This window comes from Typopeltis vanoorti, chromosome 4 (assembly GCF_054136105.1).
Source record: "Typopeltis vanoorti isolate ZY-2024b chromosome 4, IOZ_Tvanoo_1.0, whole genome shotgun sequence".
Classification (NCBI taxonomy): Eukaryota; Metazoa; Arthropoda; class Arachnida; order Uropygi; family Thelyphonidae; genus Typopeltis; species Typopeltis vanoorti.
Window position 1 is genome coordinate 71,897,271 of NC_143552.1, and position 19,995 is coordinate 71,917,265.

Sequence of the window (19,995 nt, forward strand, 5' to 3'; positions counted from 1 at the left end):
AATCTCTCCCTTTAGGAATCATGGGAAGCCGGCAAACAATTCAGGGAGACTAACTGAAATAGCTAATCATGGGTGTGCACTGTACACCCTGAATATACACTCCTGATATATATATATATATATATATATATACAGTGGGTACCTCGACATACAAACTTTTCAAGATACAAACTTTTCCATATCCCATTTTGACCTCTAAATACAAACCGTGATGCTTTTCTTTTCAAATGAACTAAAGCCTGTTTTACATTATACTTTTTTTTTTTTTTTTTTAACTTTTTCCCCTAGTACTAGAAACAGGCTTAATGCAGAGTACAGCACCAGCATATAGGAGGTGGTATCAAAAACTTTTGAGGCTAGCGTTATTTATCTACGTTTACACACTATCACCTTCAAACTAGTCCCCTTGCATAGCAATACAGAACTTCCAGCGTTCCTGCCACTTCTGGAATGTGTCCTGGAAGTCTTCTTTTCGAAGCGTGTCAAGCACCTTCTGCAATTCGTGCTGGATCTCCACAATGGTGTTGAAAAAAATTTTAATCCATAAGTATTTCATTCAGATTTAACAAGTAACAACATTCCCGGAGCTAATATTTTTATATCAGAAAATATGAAACTGATTATGAACAACCAACAACATTCATAATGTAGTTATTTTTCTCTATACATTATGTTATAGTTATTCATTATAAAATTTCCAGAAGTTAAAACTATGTGAACTTTGTGAAAAATATTTGTGTCAGGAGGCGAATAAGATAATTGGATTAAGAAGTAAAAGACCCGAGGCAATTGCGTACACCAGAGAGGAATTGCGAGCGGAAGTTTCCTGCAAAGCATGCTAAGGGAGATAGCGGCACTGGGTGCAAAGGAAAAAGAACATGATGTAAGAAGGTAAACATCGCACCTCGGATATATAGAGCATGGTGGTGCCAGCTCGTGGCCTTTTTCTCCTTTGTTCCACTGGTCATCAAGTTCAGGAGATCCCATGGAGGTCGTAGGAGCACGCGGAGATATCTACAGGCAGCCCAAAAGTCAAGCAGTAGTTCAGCAAGCACAGATCCCGATCTGCAGAAGACACAGCGCAGATTGACAAGTCATGCCAAGCCACTTGACCCGATAGCGGCAAGCCAGAGTTATTTACTTCGAAGAAGGCAAATCGTGTCCGAGCCCACCAGTTGATTATTTTAGATGAAATCAAGTAGGAGCATGGTCAATGAGACAGAAGCACTCCCGAGACAAGTGTAGAGAAGGCCAAGTATTTCTATGGTTACTGGTAAGGTAAACTTTTGTTCTGTTATGAAATTGTGCAAGAGGGATAATCATTGTTCGCACAAAGAACTTTCAGTTATTCATGTTTCGTTAAATGAAAGGATTCTAGAGCTTATGCAAAGTGAGAAAGGAGCCTTATGTTCTAAGAAAAAGGATTGTGTAGGAATATGTTAATACCACAGGACAGGGGTGTTCACCCCGTCGATCATGGAGCGATTTTTGGTCGATCTCTTGTGTATTCCTCCTTACTTGCAAATTTAATTAGAACTGAAAACATAATATTTTATTTATCATTATTTTGTATTATTATTAATTTGCTTTAAGTGTATTGCTATTGTTTATTTATTTTTCGTTAAAATTGTCAAATCAGTAATTTTCTTATAAGTCCAGGTAAATGAATTAATTTGGATCGGTGGAAGTCAAACAGCGAGCGGAGTGAATACGATTATAAGCAAAGTGTAAAAACTCAATTGTAGCTTAAATATTCCAAATTACGTTACATCGATTTTTTACTTAGGTTAAATCCCATGTGAATATTGTAAAAAAAATAAACTTTCTTTGTCTTAGTATAGTTTGTATTAGATGTTTTTGTAAATAACTCTTCTGAAGCTATACTGCTTTAATAAGTATAATTGCATATATTGCTTTAATAATAATATGTTAAAGTGTTAAAAACAAAAGCAATGTTTTTGTCACTGAAGCTGTGTATGGTGGCATTAGAAAGATTGTTATTGAAACTTGTATGTATGAGAAAGGCTTGCAGGCTCTAAGTGTAAACATCTCCAAAGTCAGTCAGAAAGAGTTCAAAAAACTTTCCAATGGCCAGCAACTTACAATCAAAAGAAAGCAGAGGAGAACAAAAGGCGTGCCGAACTTGAAACTTAAGATGAAAGACTCATACCGATTCTTTGGGGGTTGCCAAACTTCATGCGAGGTCTCAGAGGAAGCCTAATAAAAAGGGACTGAAGCAAGCAGAAGGGGGAGGGGGGTCCCGGTTCCAGAATTGATGTCAGAGAGGAGGCTGCTCGGTCCAGAGTCGCCATCAGAAAGACTGCCCGGATCCACGTTGCTCGAGAGAGGAGTTTCCTGCTTCCAGAAAGGAGCTTCTCGGTTCGAGACGTCGCAGACAAGGTTTAAAATTGCAGAAAGGAAGAGTTCCAATTGCCGGAGAAAAGTTTCCAGGCCAGGTTAATGACAGACATTCACCAGTGTGTTGCATTTTCATTACAATTTGATGAATCAAACGACCTCACTGATATTGCTCAAGTTAATGGTATTTATTCGCATGGTATTTCACGATTATTCAAGTAAAGAAGAACTTTTTTAAAATTATACCATTATTAGGAAGGACTAGGGGAGATGACATTTTTTTTGGCATTTGATGAATTTGTGAAACAACACAAACTTCCGCTTTTTAAACTTGTGTCTATTACTACTGATGGTGCTCCTGCAATGATAGGTAATAAATCAGGCTTCATTTCATTACGTAAAAAAGATGACAAATATCCAGATTTTTTAGCGTACCACTGTATTATCCACCAACAAGTACTATATAGTAAAAGATTAAACACAAAAGATGTTTTGGATATTACATTTAAAATTGTAAATTTTGTTAAAGGAAAAGTCCTGCAATGGCAGCTTTTAAATTACAGGCAGATGATGATAGGGAACTTCTGTTGTACAATAATGTTCGCTGGCTCAGCAGAAGTCAATTTTTAGAAAGATTTCTTGTATTAATTAAATGATATATAAAAAATTTCTTGATGAAAAAGGAGATATTTATCCAGAATTGAGTGATGGTTGTTACACTTATCATTTTTAGTAGATTTCTGTATGAAATTAAGCAATTTAAATTTAGAGTTACAAGGTAGAGATAAAAATTTAATTGACGTTAAGTTCAATAAAAACTTTCCAACAATACTTACTTTTATTTAAAAAAAATATAAATGACCACAAATTTAGACATCTCCCATATTTATTAAAATTTTTTGAACAAAATCAAGAAATGCTTTGCTATGATTTAAAAGAACTTATTTGTGAAATAGAATTAGTTGAGGAAGAAATAAATTCAAGATTTAACGATTTTAATAAAACTGAAATGATTGTATCTTTTATCAATAATCCATTTCAAGAAAACTTGAACATCACAGAAATTTCAAATAAAATTAGTGCTGTTTGATAAACCAAACTGAAGTAGAACTTGAGATAATAAACATTCAGAATAGTTTACGTTTAAAATCAATAAACAATGAAGTCATTTGGAAGTATGCACATGAAAAATTCCCAATATTAACTGATATTGCGCGAAAAATTCTGTCATGTTTCGGATCGACATACTTGTCAGAATCTGCTTTTTTAAATATGAAACCAATTAAGAAACCAAATTACAAATGATCATTTGGATGATTGTCTGCGATTGGCCACTTCTTCATATCAACTTGACTGTGAAAATATTGCGAAGTCCAAACAATGCCAAATTTCACATTAACTTTTTTTTTTTTTTTAATCAACCAGCATTTCCTCTAACTTGTGAGTTTGTAATCAATCTAACTTTGATTTTCCAAAATAGAGAAATAAATATTTTATTCCAATATATATATATATTTTGTATTAAAATATCTGTTGTATTAAAATAATTAAAAGTGATAAATAAATTTTTAAAAACACAAATAAAGTTTTTAGCTGTGTATTTTTTTTAGTTGTTTATTTGTGCATAATCAGATATCAGGTTGGGGGAACATGATCTATATAAGAGAGTAGATCGCCGAATAACTTTTTATAGAAAAGTAGCTTGCGTAGTAAAAAAGGTTGAACACCACTGCCATAGGGTGTACTCAGTCTGTCAATTCAATAGCCTTTAGGAATGTTGAATACTGAATGAACGTTTAGCTATTAATTGAAGCTCTAATCTAGATTCATGAGTTTACATCATTTAATTAATTGAACACATTCTCAAGGATAGTTGTGATTCTATGCCAGTAATTGTTGTTAGCTGTAAAATATTTGACTTGATAATTAAATGTCTTTCTTTTGTATTAATCTAATGGCTTGCCTGATTTTGTTCCTATTGCACCGCTCATAAAAGTCAGAACCAAAGTGGGAGGTAAAACATAAAGGTGGCTATGACTGCAATTGAAATTTAGTTGTTGTATGATTCAAGTACTTAACGAAATTGTCTAGGCGTTATATAATAGTGTACTATTCTGAGTGTTAATTCTCCGATTTTTGAGTTATTCTCTTGTCTAGGATTTAGGGTGGTGTAGCATAATATAAATTTTTCCTAAATCTGAAAAGGGATTAGACCAGGAACGAAACAAAGGAATTAGCACTACCCAAAGGCAATCCCTTTGTCTTCCTTACTTTGCATACTATTATTAAATTAATTGGCAGCCTAGAATTGTAGTGCGACTGCATGCGAATACTAATATTAATAATAAACAAGTAGAACATAAAATACGTAAGAATAAGAAAATATTACAGTGTCAAAACGGCACCCTTTAAGCTGGATCTTCATCTTCGGGAAGAGGGCAAAGTCCGCAGGAGCCAAATCTGGCGAGTAGGGTGGGTGCGAAGTGAGATCATGTTGTTTCCGGCGAGAAACTCACGTGCGAGGAGAGTTTGGTGACAGGTGCATTATCGTCATGGAGCATCCAGTTTTTCGCGTGCAGATCCAGTCGCTTTTGCCGAATGTCCTCCCTCAAACACCTTAAAACCTGGCAGTAGAACTCGCTACTGGACCCTGGGGGATGAATTCTCGATGCACAATGCCACGAATGTTGAAAAAGATGATGAGCATGCACTTGGTCGAGCTGCAGACCTGCCTCGCCTTTTTCGGTTGTGGGGATTATGGGTCGTGGAAAAGAAACTTGCCGAATCATGTCAAACGTCTCGGTGGCAGATTTGTCCAGTTTCACGCAGAATTTCACGTTCGTTCTTTGTTCTAACTTGCTGTCCATGATGAAATTGCAGATGTGACAATGCACGTGGTCAGAATAGCACCAGTTGCACAGCTCCCAATGTACACAGGACGATGTCTTTTGGCACACTAACTTATGAAGGTTGGTGCTCCCTGTGACTGTGTGTGCAGCCTTGTGCTGCCATCTATTGGTGTGTTACAAGACTAGTCTCGAAACTTTTTGATACCGCCTTGTATATATATGCACGTTTAACTGAGCGCAGGCTGAACCATGTCTAGTGTAACGATTGTTGTTACTACGTCGTATTTATCTGAAATATGATGAACACTGTACGTATTTGCTTTTTTGTGTATTTATTTCGGTATTTGTGTAAACACAACAATACACTTCGTGAAAATTTTTTTAGGTTTGTATTTATTATGTGTACTGTATGTATTTCTTTTTATAAGTGACGTTTTGCATCGTAGTTTCACGTTTATTTTCTGAATAATCTATCAGATAAGTGTCATTTTACTGATCACTGTATTATTTTCAACATGGGGCCAAAGAAAAGTAAGAAAGAAGAGAAGGAGAAAATTACAATAGAAATTAAGAAAGAGATTGTGGAAAAATATGAGAAAGGAGTCAGGCAAAGTGATCTATGCAAGCAGTATGACTTGTCCAAATCCACCATAGCTACAATTGTCAAGAAAGCAGATTTTTATAAGGAACTGGATGTGGCCAAAGGTATATCTATCGTGTCATCTCAAAGAAATAAAGTCATGGAAGAAATGGAAACTTTACTACTCGTCTAGATTAATGACATGCAACTGAAAGGAGATAGTGTATCTCAAAACATGATCTGTTTACAAGCTCAAACTATTTACAAAGATTTTTCACAGAACTTGCCATCCACTAGCAAAGACATCGGCAAAGGATTTAAAGCTAGCAAAGGATGGATTGAGGAAATTCAAGAATAGAACCGGTATCCATAGTGTTGTTAGACATGGAGAAAGTGCTAGTGCTGACAAAGAAGCTGCTGAAAGGTTCATGAAGGAATTTCAGAAATTGATGGAGTCAGAAGGTTACAGACCAGAACAAGTTTTCAACTCCGATGAAACTGGGCTTTTCTGGAAGAAAATACCTAAGAGAACGTTCATCACTAAGGAGGAAATAGCATTGTCAGGACAAGCCAATGAAAGAAAGAATAACTTTGCTTTTTTGTGCCAATGCCAGTGGTGACCTGAAGATAAAACCTGTTGGTTTACCACTCCGAAAATCCTAGTCTTTAAAAAGCAGAAAGTTAACAGGCACAAACTCAGCATTATGTGGAGAGGTAACAGCAGAGCCTGAGTAACCAGACAGAAGAAAGGTCTTTGCTCCCACAGTGAAATGGTATCTACAAGAAAAGGGCCTACCTGAGAAAGTTTTTATAATGGACAATGCTCCAGCACATCCACCACAATTGGAAGAAGATTTGGATGAAGAGTTTAATTTCATCAAAATTAAGTTTGATGCTCCTAATACCACACCACTTTTACAACCAATGGATTAATATGTTATTTCCAACTTCAAAAAGCTTTATACCAAAGCTCTTTTCCAAAGATTTTCGAAGTTATCACCGACACAGAATTAACCTTCATGGAATTCTGGAAGAATTACTTCAATATTCTTCGTTGTTTGTGTCTTGTTAGTTAAGCATGGGAAGATGTTTCTGTGAGAACTCTAAAATCAGCCTGGAAAAAAAGTTATGGCCCGACTGTGTCTGAGGTAACCTAGTCATGCTTAGTGAAAACTTGATATGTTGGTCCCAAGCCTGGATAAATGGGGAGGGTTGAGCGCAGGGATAGCAATCCAGTCTCGGGGAAAAAAACTTTGCTATGCAAACTGAAACCTTCCAAAATGTGATACTGGATGAAGAAAATAGAACATGAACTGCCACAAACATGAGGCACCTCTGGGGAAGCAGAGTTGTGGAAGAAAGTGACAGACACCTTACCAAAAGATAAGCATAGACTGGGATGTTGGAATGTTAGAACCATGTTCGAAACTGGGAAGACATACCGTCTCGAGAGTTCTAGAAAAATACAGACTAGAAATAATGGGATTAAGCGAAACAAGATGAATAGGAACTGGAAAAATCAAATTAAACTCTGGTTCACTACTTAATCTACTCTGGGAACTAAAATACGAATGACCACACAAAGGGAGTTGCACTAATGATTACAAAGAAAGCTCATGGTGCACTAATGGAGTGGAACCCAATATCCGAAAGAATACTAAACACTAGATTTAAAGCTGGCAAGCAGAACATCACAATAACTGCTATATATGCATCAACAAATGATGCGATCCAGGAAGAAAAGGATAATTTTTATAACATGCTACAGAGAAGTATAGAAACAACAAATAAAAAAAGATATATGCAACTTATAATTGGAGACTTTAATGCTAAGGTTGGAAATGATAATACTAATAAAGAAACTGTTATGGGAAAGTATGCAGAAGGAGAAATAAATGAAAATGGAGAGTTACTTATAGACTTTTGTATGTTCAATCAGCTTGTAATACAAGGGAGTCTCTTTCAACATAAAAAAATACACAAGTGGACATGGATAGCACCAGATAGAAAGACAAAGAACCAAATAGCCCATGTACTTATATCAAAAAATTGAAGGAAATCACTCCTGGATGTCAGAGTTAAAAGAGGAGGCAAAGCATATCCAGGTCACTTTCTCCTAACAGCTACCATGAAAGTAAAAATATTTAAAAATAAACAAACAGTGCACAATAGGAAGAGGTTTAAAATTGAAAAACTCAAAAACAAAGAGATTAGAAATAAATTTATAACAACTCTACAGGATAAATAGGATAAACTCGAAAAAAGAGGAGTAACATAGAGGGAAAATGGACTAAGATTAAAGACATACTAATAAGCACATCAGAAAAGAGATTGGGATTTCGAACTAATACAGACAAGGAATGGATATCAGAAAACAGCAAATTAAAAATAGAGGAGAGAGATAGAATAAAAGAGAAACTGTTAGATTGGCGAAAATGCCGAACAAGAACAAGCAGAAAGATATAAAACAATTAACAAAGAAATAAAAAGAAATGCAAGAAATGATAAAAGAAAATACACAGAGAATCTAGCACAAGAGGCAGAGGATGCTGCATATATAAGTGATACTAGAAAGTTGTATGATATTACAAGGAAATTAAGTGGAAAAAGAAACAAATGAATAGTTCCTGTATATAATAAAGAAGGAAAACTATTATTAAATGAAAAAGAACAGATAAATAGATGGGTGGAATTCTTCTCAGAGAAATTTCAAGAAATGACTGATGGTGACCAGAGCCTAGAATTAAATGAACAAAAAATGCATCATTAGATATAAATTTGAACGAATAACAAAAATAGAAATTACAAAAGCAATAACTCAGATCAAAACAGGTAAAACACCGGGAGCAGACAACATACCAGGCGGTATACTAAAAGCAAATCCAAAACTAATAGCAGAGATATTATATCCCTTACTAAATGAGATATGGCAGAAAGAAGAATGGCCTAAGGAATGGAATACTGCATTACTGGTAAAATTACCAAAAAAGTATTACTGGTTAAATACCCAAAAATTATCCAATTTTTGCATTCCTATCTGAATGCAAAAATTGGAGAGGTATAATATTGCTGAGTGTTATAAGTAAAATACTAGCAAGGATAACACTAGAAAGAATCAAAATAGAAATAGAAAAACAACTAAGACCAGAACAGGCAGGATTTAGAGTCAATAGATCATGCACCGACCACATTGCTACTTTACGAATTATCATAGAACAATCATTGGAATGGCAGGCAAGCTTATATTTAAAGTTTTTTGATTTTGAACAAGCTTTCGACAGTATAAACAGATCTTCCCTATGGAAATTACTTAGAAATTATGGACTCCCAGAAAAAATAATAAGAATAATTAAAAAAATGTAGGAAGATTTTGAAATTAAAGTAATTCATGGAAATACCCTATCAGAACCATTTAAAACAAAGACAGGAGTAAGGCAAGGTTGCATACTCTCCCCCTACTATGTTTTTAATACTGGGTGATGAGAAAAGTATCTCATGGAAATACAGGATTACAATAGTTACTTCAAAACCAACTTCACGATCTAGATTTTGCAGACGATATCTGCTTACTTTCACAGAAGCACCAACATATAGAACAAAAAACAACAACACTTGTAGAAACAGCCAAAAAAGTTTGTCTTAGGATAAATAAAAATAAAACAATGTTGATGAAAATAAATGCAAAGCAAAATAAACAAATAACAATAGAAGAAATACTGCTTAAAGAAGTAGAACAATTCATATACCTTGGTTCAATAGTATCGATAAAAGGAGGACTACTGAAGACATAAATAGACGGAAACAGCTGGCTTATTCAACTTTCAACCAACTTAGAAATATTTAGAAAAACAAGAATTTGTTTATAAAAACTAAAATGAGAATATTAAACTCAAATGTAAAGGCAATACTAATGTATGGATCAGAAACCTGGATGTTAAACAAAGAGATAGTTAACAGTGCCCAGGTCTTCCTAAACAAGTGTTTAAGAATGGTACTTCGAATATATTGGCCAAAACAAATATCAAACAAAGAACTATAGCAGAGAACAAACCAGAAACCCATGTTGCAACAGATACACGAAAGGAAATGGAGATTGTTGGGACATGTGTTGAGAAAAGAAGATAAGATAATAGTAAAACAGGTTCTAGATTGGAACCCACAGGGTAAAAGAAGACGAGGAAGGCCAAGAGAAACATTGAAAAGAACAATACTGAAAGAAATAACAAATATTAATAAAAACTGTAAACAAATAAAAGCAGAAGCAAAAAACAGAGTCCAGTGGAAAATGGTGGTGGAAGAGGATTAAGTAAGTGTACGAGGAACTGCACTGGAAGGACCTGAAAGCGAAATTGACATTCTCTTAAAACAACTTCTGAAAACTTCTAAAATCATCAATTTTAGCAGTTGATGAAGAAGATGTAGAGGAACCGGTAGAAGAGCACAATGTTGAGCTGACCTCTGAAGAGCTACAGGAGTTAAGAAGAGAACAAGAAAAGCAAATGTCTTCAGAGGACGAAGAAGACAGCAACAAAAAGGGAGCAATTCCAACAAGTGACGTAAAAAATCTTACAGCACTGTGGCGAATTGCAAGAATTGGTTAACAAGTGGCATCCAAATCAAGGCATTGTTTCTAGAGCCACCAATATCTTCAATGACAGTGTCATTAATCACTTTAGAAGGGTGTTAAGGAAACGGCAGATTCAGTCAACGTTGGATAGGTTTTTTAAACCTCCCTCACCTAAGAGACAAAAAGAAGCAACTGATGACAACAAATCGAAAACTCCTGAACCACAAAACCAGCCACAAGAAAATTGATTTTTCTTTTACAATTTAATGGAAGATGATTTTCATACTAATCATGCAAAACCAAAGATTTCATAAATAAAAATTAATATGTAATGGTATACAAAATGCATATTTATAGTGTAAAAATTCTCCATCTTCCTAAAGTGGTACTTGTAAAACACCTTTACACTTCGCAACACTGAACTTGCAGTTCACTCGATTTATTCAGATCCTCCTGAAAGGCCATAGCATCTGCTTGCAAGGTAAAGGTATTTTACAAGTACCACTATAAAGTGGTACTTGTAAAATACCACTGTAATAGCATTTCAGTACCACTGTAAAGGCATATCCAGTGCATTTGACACTTGATGAAATGTGTAAATACCAACATGACCTCTCTTTAATAAACATATGGTGACTATCACAAAGAATACTGCTGTTACCAATCCAATTCGAAATCCTAGCCTCACCAACATCTCCAAGATATTCACCACAATAAGGGAATTTGCAGTGAGCAGAACAAGTGGTGATATGGTACTGGATTTTACTGTATAATTTAATCCTACTCAATTAAGTAAACTTGTTGGATGTTAACAAGTAAACGTATTAACATCCGAAGAACACTAGAAGAGTAAAGAGGGTAAAAAGAAGATGTGATGAGATTCTTGCTCCTTCTTGCCAGTTACTGCTCATTCTTCTGCACTCTGACGATCCTTACCAGTCAAGTCCTAAATTGCTCTTTATACAGTATTTTCCTATGGACTTTTCACCTATTGCATGGACAATGCAAAACAGCAGTATATTTATGAATATGTCAGATGTTGGAAGTTTATTAGTACAAGTACGAGCTTCAGTACGAGTTGCCAAGGGATGTACCACTTTATTTCAGTCCTGAAGATATTTTCAGGCACAAACCAAGAAGTATCGCGATATGATAAAAAATTTTGTTGTGCCACAGCTACAGCAGCATCTATGCATGGATTCAGTCATCTTAATGCAGGATGGGACGTCTCCACACATCTGTTGATGATCTGTACAGGAGATTCTTCAAGAACATTCCATGGAAGCCAGCATGATGATCAGCTGTGGTTGTCCCACTGCATGTCCACCTCGTTCACCTGATCTGACTACCTTCCTGTGCTCTGGGGATTTCTTAAAGACAGGGCTTATGAGGATCATTCTGATAAACTTGCCAGCACAAAGAGAGCATAATGCAGCAAAACATTAGTCCAAATTAGTCCAGCTGCATTCTGCAGTTAAATACACTGTACAAAGATGCTGTTTATGGCATACAGGGAAGAGCAGCCTGTTAATGCATAATGGAAGTGAATAAAAATATATTTATACTTGTGTCACTTTTCTCCTTCTTATACACACAAAAAATTGCATTGCATCATACAGCAACCCTGGTGGCGAATTTTGGAACTAGTCCCCCCCCCCCTCAGATAGCACTTCCGCATGACGCACAATAAATTCCTTCAGAGTTTTGCAGCACTTGGATCACTCACAGCATTGGGGGAAGTGTTGAGGACTGTCCATAAAAAAGTAGACAATTCAACAATTTGAGATAAGTCACCATAGACAACAAATACCCTCAATATCTCTCTCTTGGCCACTTGTAAATGAGAGTTAACTGAACATTAATGTCATCAGATAATCACACCATTGTATTAGTTTTAATGTAAAATTAAATTCAAACAGAAATTTGAAAAGTCAATAGTACTTTGTAGGATTTGGAAAGAAGAATTTAAATCTAACTTAACAGAACTGGTAGGGGAAATAGCATCAAAGACAATGTCAAATTCAAGATAAAGAACTTATTAGAATGAATGGTATTCTGAACAAATGTAACTGCATATGAAAAAAATAAATGCTAGGGTTCTTTTTTTCAGAAACTTATGATCAGAAGATTAAATCTGCATAAGAGTGCATGATCCAAAGAAAAACATCCCACTAATTGAAATATTTAAGAAAAAAGACTGGATATGGTTACAAAATGGATGCAGAAATGTTTTGTGTTGCATAATGGAGCTATTTATACAAATGGTAGCTTGAATAGGAATCATTATGGTTGCAGTGATAATCATCTTTGAGTAGTGAAATTTTTTTTTCTCCCCTCTCCAATGAGTGATTTTTTGGGAAAGTAGGGTTTAGCATGCTGAATGTTCTTATCAAAGGAAAAAGTTATGGTATCTCCCAGTCTCTATCCCCCCCCCCCCAATCAACTTCGAAAGCAACTGAGTAAGTGGGAGGAGGGAATTTTCCTCAGGGATGAAATATTCATCATAATAGCGAATTATGTGTAATACCGAATTACACATAATTCTACACATTATAGGGAGATTTGTTATAAGAAATTTAACATCTTCATGGTATCAAAAAATAGCGATATATCCTAATAAATGAAGGGATCCAAATTCATTATTATTCTTTGATAGATCCTGTTAACATTATGCATATGCAATCCTTACTTACCCTCTTTTTTGGTTTTGTTTCTCCATGAGGTTCATCTATTTCTGATTCAGAAAGGTTTCTAAATTCAAGTTCCCCTGAGTTTATATAGAAGCCACCATATTGAGTGGTAAGAGTTGATGGAACCAGCTCATCATACTGAAAAATGGAGAAAATATTTAATTTATTATCTAATTAGAAAGGTTATCTTGTATGGTTAATTATAACTTCACAAGAAGAAATATGAATAAAATATCTAAAAACTGTACTGGCAATAAAACAGAACCATAGTTAACAAATGAATGGAGGGGAAAAAATGAATAAATAAAATAAAAAGCAGTGAATTGGCAAAATTTGCAGTACTACAACACTGGTGACTCAATAGAACAAAGAGTTGGTCGAGTTTGTCAGATAGTCATTAATGGCCCTTCAAAAACAGAAAAGGATGGGGGAAAAACTTGAGAGGGGGGAGCAATTTCATGCATAATCGTGCGTTAAAGACATTTATGCATGTTTAGTATGCATAAATGTCTTTAACGAATATTCAGAATTAGAATTAAGCTGGATGGAATTACAGATGAAACAACTACAGCTGTGACACAAGTGCACCATGCCTGTTACATGTGAGCGGCCACAGCTCAGCTGAAAATGGCAATATGTTTGAACGTAAAGAATCTTTATAAGGACTTTTCAACTGAAAGCATGTTAGCCAGAAACTATAGTTTTGTATTCTGTAAACAAGCAAGCTAGCTACTAAGACAGATAATTTACAGACAAATTTTACACACAAAAACACCATCCTATTCTCCTAAATTACAGTTACAGAAACCCGAGGATAAGCCATCTTAAAGACAGAATTGTTTTCTCCAGCCAGTTTATGTCTTGCAGGATGAAAAACCTGACTTTCATTCTGCAAAACAGATTATCTAATGAATGAAAGCACATAATTTACAGACAAAATATTCATATGGCACATTTAAAATGCCTACCTCTGTTTTCTTAACATTATTCAACACCCATCAAATTTACTGATCCTAAAATCAGAAAAGTAATGAAAGATTAAAATAGTATTGGGGAGGTGGGGGGGGGGGATCAAAAGTGATGAGTAAAGAAAAACATCCATTTCTATTTTGTAGCAGTACTGCTGTTACGTTTATTGGTGAGTTGGCAATGATTGCCATTCATCAAAGTTATATACTAAGAAATAACATTAGTCCACACTGCAAATCAGATCATTAGCCATATATAAAAAACAGCTAAATATTTCTGATAGTGAGAGAAAGAGAGAGAAGAAATTTTCTCTCCCCTTTCCCAAAAGATTCTACTACTGCAGTCTAAAACTTAGAATTTTAGCTCATTGTTCCAATGAATTTAATTCAACTCAGACTGAGTAATTAAATCAGATCTAGTTAATTGCTACATAGCTAATCTTCATCCAAAATAGATGTTTCTGGCAATATGGATACAGCAGCTCTTCATGAAAAAATATACATTTTGTGGCTGACAAAACTGGAACAGTATACTGCATGCTTAGATCTGAGTCAAATTACTGCCTGTTATTTCTGTTTGACAAAAATAACAGATAGTACAATAAGAACCTGGTAATGCTACCCAGCTTGGTAAAATGGCAAATTCCCAGAACTCGCTGCCATCAAGCAATAACACTAAATAATGGTTCATAATTTCCTGAGCTCTCCAGCTTCAATGCCTGCCTCTGATTGTGAAGATTATACAAAGATAACTTAGCACAGACTTTTAAAGTATCACAACAATCACACAAATTAGGAACCAGTTCTAAGAAAATTATTACTATGATTATGAGTAGAGCTTTAAAGCTAGTCTGCATGTTATAGAAAGCAGTATCTTGTTTTCTTATGATGCCAAGAATGGCATCATAAGCAAAAAAAAAGGAAATGGGCTCTTCCTGATTGCATCTTCAAGATGCTAAAGCTCTCAAAAGACACCCAGCATGGCCCTTCACATAAAATGTAAACTATAAACATTATATAGGTTTACACCCTCTGTCCAAAAAGAAACCGAACTTTTCGAAAATAGAAGAAACTAGTGGCGCTAACTGTTGTATCTTTTTGTTGTCAAAAGAGGCAACCTTCATTAATGTTGTGTCAACTGTTTATGACATTTGTTTCATTAGAAGATGAGTTATAGTGCTAAGAGTGACAGTGTGTTTTGACGAACGGTCGGAAAATGAGTTTCAAACAGAGATCTTCGATTAACTTTTGTGTTAAACTTGGTAAAAGTTTTACCAAAACACATCAAATGCTTCAAAAAGCATACAGTGATGAATGCTTACCCCCATACGAGTAGTTTACGAGTAGTTTAAGCGATTTCAAAGTGGTCGTGAGACGCATGAGGGGACGGTGAAAAGTCGGGTCGTCCAAAAACTGGACTGAGTGAAGTTAACATCCAAAAAGTGCATGATTTCGTCAAAGAAAACCCGAAATCATCCGTGAGATTGATTGAAGATGAATTGGGGGATTCCAAAATCAACTGTGCACAACATTTTGACCGAGAGCTTGGGCCTTCGTAAACTGAATTCGTGATTTGTTCCCCACAATTTGACCGACGACCAAAAATGTATCGGATTGAACACTGCAAGGACCTCATTAAAACCGCTCGTAATGACTCAAACTTCCTTGAAACGATCGTTACTGGTGACGAAACATGGTGTTTTGAGTATGAGCCCGAAACAAAGTGCCAGAGTGTTGAGTGGAGACCACCAGAAGAGGGATATCAAAAAAAAAAAAAAAGTCATTTGGAGAATTATAAATTAAAGACAATACTGACTTGTTTTTACAATTGCAAGGGCAGTATTCACAAAGAATTCGTTCCGCCTGGCCAAACGGTCAATGGTGAGTTTTATCATGAAGTTTTGAAGCGATTAATAGTGAGAATTCGTCGTGTACGGCATGAATATCATGATGCAGGCAGCTGGTCACTTTTGCACAATAATGCACCATCTCATCGTTAGAACATTGTGAGAAGGTTTTTGAGCAAAAAGCAAGTTTATGTGTTAGATCACTCACCCTATTCACCTGATTTAGCACCCTGTGACTTCTTTCTCTTCCCCCGACTTCATTTGCTGATGAAAGGAAAGCGATACGACACCATCGAAAACATTCAAGTGGAAGTAACCACGATCCTCAACAGTATCCCAAAAACTGATATAAAAAACTCATTTAACGAATTAATTGACCATGCCAAATGCTGTATTGAAGCTGAGGGAGAGTATATTGATTGAAATAAATTATTTGAATAATTATAATTAGCCTGTGTTTTATTTTCTATCAAAAGTTCGGTTTCTTTTTGGACAAAGGGTGTATATATTATATTGTTGAATAACAGCTCAGTAGTATTCTATTCATGTGTGGGTTTTAATCCTTCCCTATTTACATTAGTTAAAATGATCATGTACCGTTCAGTTTAACACTTTAAATTCTAAGAACGTACCATGAGCATTAACTGGTATTTTACTGTAATTACTATGATCCTTTTACTTACATCATACCATAAGAACAGTCAAAAAAAATAAAAATAAAAATAAAAAATAAAATTTTAAATGTGGTTAGCATATCCACTCTCCAGCCACGAGGCTGCAGGATTCGAATCCTGCCATGGGCATGGATGTTTGTGATTGTCTGTGAAAATGCTAGTGGTGGGCAGTAGATGGCAATACAATATGTTGATGATATAAGATCTTGCACACCTCTCTTTAATTTTGCAACTAGAGCATTGTTTTCTCCCAGCATGTTACCTTCCCCATCTGTTCTAACATCATCATGCCTGTCAACGATTTAGGCCTAGAGTGGCCTGTTCCTGCCTTAGAAGTCATTGCTGAATCTCTTAAGAGGTCGTCCTGGTTTTCTTTTTCCTAATGGTTTGTAATTTAAGGCTTGTTTTATGTTTCTATTTTTTTTTTTTAAAATATAAACATAAATTTCCATTTATGTTTATATTTTTTTAATTTTTTCTATTACTGGTTTACTCTTTCAGAATTTCTTCATTTCTTTTGTGATAAAATAGAGTATACTTTACAGTTTTTCTCATAAACTTCATTTCAGCTGTTATTAATCTTTGTTTGTCCTTTTGTTTTATTGTCCAGATTTCCCTTCCATACAATAGGACTGGTAGGGCTAATGTATTGTATACTTTTAGTCTGGTTTGTTTTTGAACTAGGTTTGGTTTAAATATAGAGTTAATTACACCTGTTATTTTTAAATATTTTGCAAATTTTAGGTTTATATCTTTTTCATTTTCATATATAATCATACATCCTGGGTAGTTAAATGAGTTTACCTGTTTCTAAAATCTTGTTATCTATTATTTTAGTTCTTACTGGATCTTGACCTTTAAATGACATCATTTTTGATTTTTCTGTTGATATAATCTTTGGCTATCTCATGTAGATTTAAAATATCTTTCTGTAAGTTATCTTCAGAATTTGCAATTATTATTTGGTCATCGGCAAAAAGGAAAGTGTTTAAGTTCACAGTAGGAGAAAGTTTAATACCTTGATGGTAATTTTTATTTCATTTAGATGAATATTAAAAGAGTTGCTGAAAGGAGGCATCCTGTCAGACTCCTTGGTTTATCTCTCTCGTATATGATAGCTCATGATTTAATCTTATTTGTATTTGATTATTTTCATATATACTTATGATAGCTTTTACAATATTATTTAGTATTTGTCTTTCTTTTAATATGCTAAATAAAATGCTTCTTTTAACTTTGCTAAATGCCTTTTCAAAGTCAAAAAATGTAATATGTGTTTTTAAATTGTATTCTCTTCTTTTCTCTATTACTAATTTTAGGCAAAAGGCCGGGTCTATATGTGATCAACCTTTCCTAAATCCATTCTGTATTTCTAAAATAAAGTTTTCAGAATGTTTTATTAGTTTGTTATTTAAAATTCTGCTATATGTTTTGTGACAGGAATTTAGTATACTTATACCTCTATAGTTTTTAGGGTCATCTTTACTACCTTTTTTTTTTTTTTTTAAAGATAGGGATCACAATTGCTTATTTCCATTCTATTTGGGGGGGGGGGGGGGGTAATAGTTGAATAGATTTTATTTAAAAATAATAGAAGTCTCCCTTTGAACCTTATTCATATTTATATAATTCTAAACCTAACTTATCTTCTCCAGGTGATTTTCCATTTCTTGTTTCTTTCAGGCTGATTTCTAATTCTTCTTTAGTTATTTCCTTTTCATTTTCATTAAATGTTTGCCAGTAATCTTTTTTAAAATATTTATCTGTCCACAAATGATCTTCAATGTCTACTAACCAATTACACATTCTTCCATGACAAGAATGACAACGATGGGTTTTACAGAATAACAGTAATAAATGCCTCTTAGTTTCCAATATTTATATGATTATTTAATATAACGGACAAGGTCCTTCTGATTTCAAATATCGGTAAAAACAACTAGAAGAAGACTCACTCTACTGTAGTCTTTGATTTTCTTAAGTAATTTTGGTTTAATAACATGAGCAATGACTTGACACATCATTTGGTACTGCCTAAATTAATTTAATAACTTAATTCCTTCATAATTACATAAAATGATCTCCTGGTTGGAAATAAAATTCAGTGAGAATTTTTTTTAAATGGGGGGATGAAAATTTCAAAGAAAAATAATATATTTTGGATTCATTTAGAACCAAACTAAAAATGCACTTTCCACTTGATACCTCACCAGTGGCGAGTGAATTTCTAGTGTGTGTGTGTGCGCGAATTTAAATTATCTCATTTTAAGGCCTTGTATGAAACTTAGCAAGAACACATTATGTATCATGAAGAAGCAATATTGGGGGGGGGGGGGGTCCAAAGTTCACCAGAGAGAGCACTGTCTGATGTGCTGAATGTACATGTAGTAATTTTTCTGTGAGTAAGGAGAAAAGCAACACAAGCATAAGTAACACATTTTTATTCACTTCCATTATGCATTCACAGGCTGTACTGTGGGGTGCTTAACTGTCAAAGCTATATAACTCAGAGGAGACCTCCACATAGCCTTTGAAGGAATGCAGAGAACTGATGAGAGCTTCTGGCCTAATGTCAAATCCTCACCTTCTTGTGGTGCACCCTGTTCAGTATCTATCTGGATCCTGAACGAACGAGGATGGGCTGGCAATTTGGGATTTAATTGACCAAATTGTATTCTTATTATCTTAAACCACCATTTAAAATGATGGTAGAACATGACAGAATTTCATGCCGGCTGGGGTGTCGCCTAGTTAAACAAGGTTTCCCATTGGTTTTCGCCAGGGAAGCAGGGCAAACAGCAAAAAGTCAGCTACTGGAAGAAATCCAGAAACATCCCAACTCAACATCAGAGTTCAAGATCAGTACCATCAACATACGAAGCCTGAATGGCAAAGAAATTGAGCTAGCTGAGGAATTGGATAAGTACCAGATCGACAAAATAGGGGTGATCTTTCTGAGCAATAAATACAAAATGTTATATTCAGGCAATAACAATCAGAGAAAAGAGGGAGTAGCTATAGTATTGAACACTACATATGAGGATAATCTTGAATGGCAGGCAATATCAAGTAGAGTGAAGTGGGCAAATATCAATATGGGGAACTGGACAACGAGACCTATTTGTGCTTATGGTCCCAGAAAAGGTGCTTATTTAATGGCGGCACTACTCGCCATGTTGCCAAGTTCGTTGGGCTTTGTGAGGTTTTAAATGAGACAGAGTTACCACTTCTGTTCCCCCCACACCCTGATAGCTAAGCCATTGTTGATTCACAGATGTTTATTTACCAGATTGCCCTGCTTATGTTGCAGCTAGCCTCCATATCTGAAGGTCTGAAGGACGTTCCCCGATCTGCCACCTGGAGATCCAGCCAGTAGTAGTCAGCTCTGTCCCTGGCCTGGCCACATCATGAGAAATGGCAAATACCAACTTCTACAAACTATTTTGGTAGGAAGAATTGATG

General features: G+C 35.0%; 1 protein-coding gene across 3 annotated transcripts in view; it reads right to left on the reverse strand.

Moving 5' to 3' along the window:
* The window catches only part of LOC150107401 (uncharacterized), a 384,774-nt gene that overhangs the window by 228,153 nt on the left and 136,626 nt on the right, over positions 1-19,995 (reverse strand). For all 3 annotated transcript variants that reach the window (XM_090391269.1, XM_090391268.1, XM_090391270.1), the window contains exon 4: positions 13,048-13,182. In XM_090391269.1, coding sequence (XP_090247395.1) covers positions 13,048-13,182 — 135 coding nt within the window. The remainder of the gene's footprint in view (positions 1-13,047; positions 13,183-19,995) is intronic.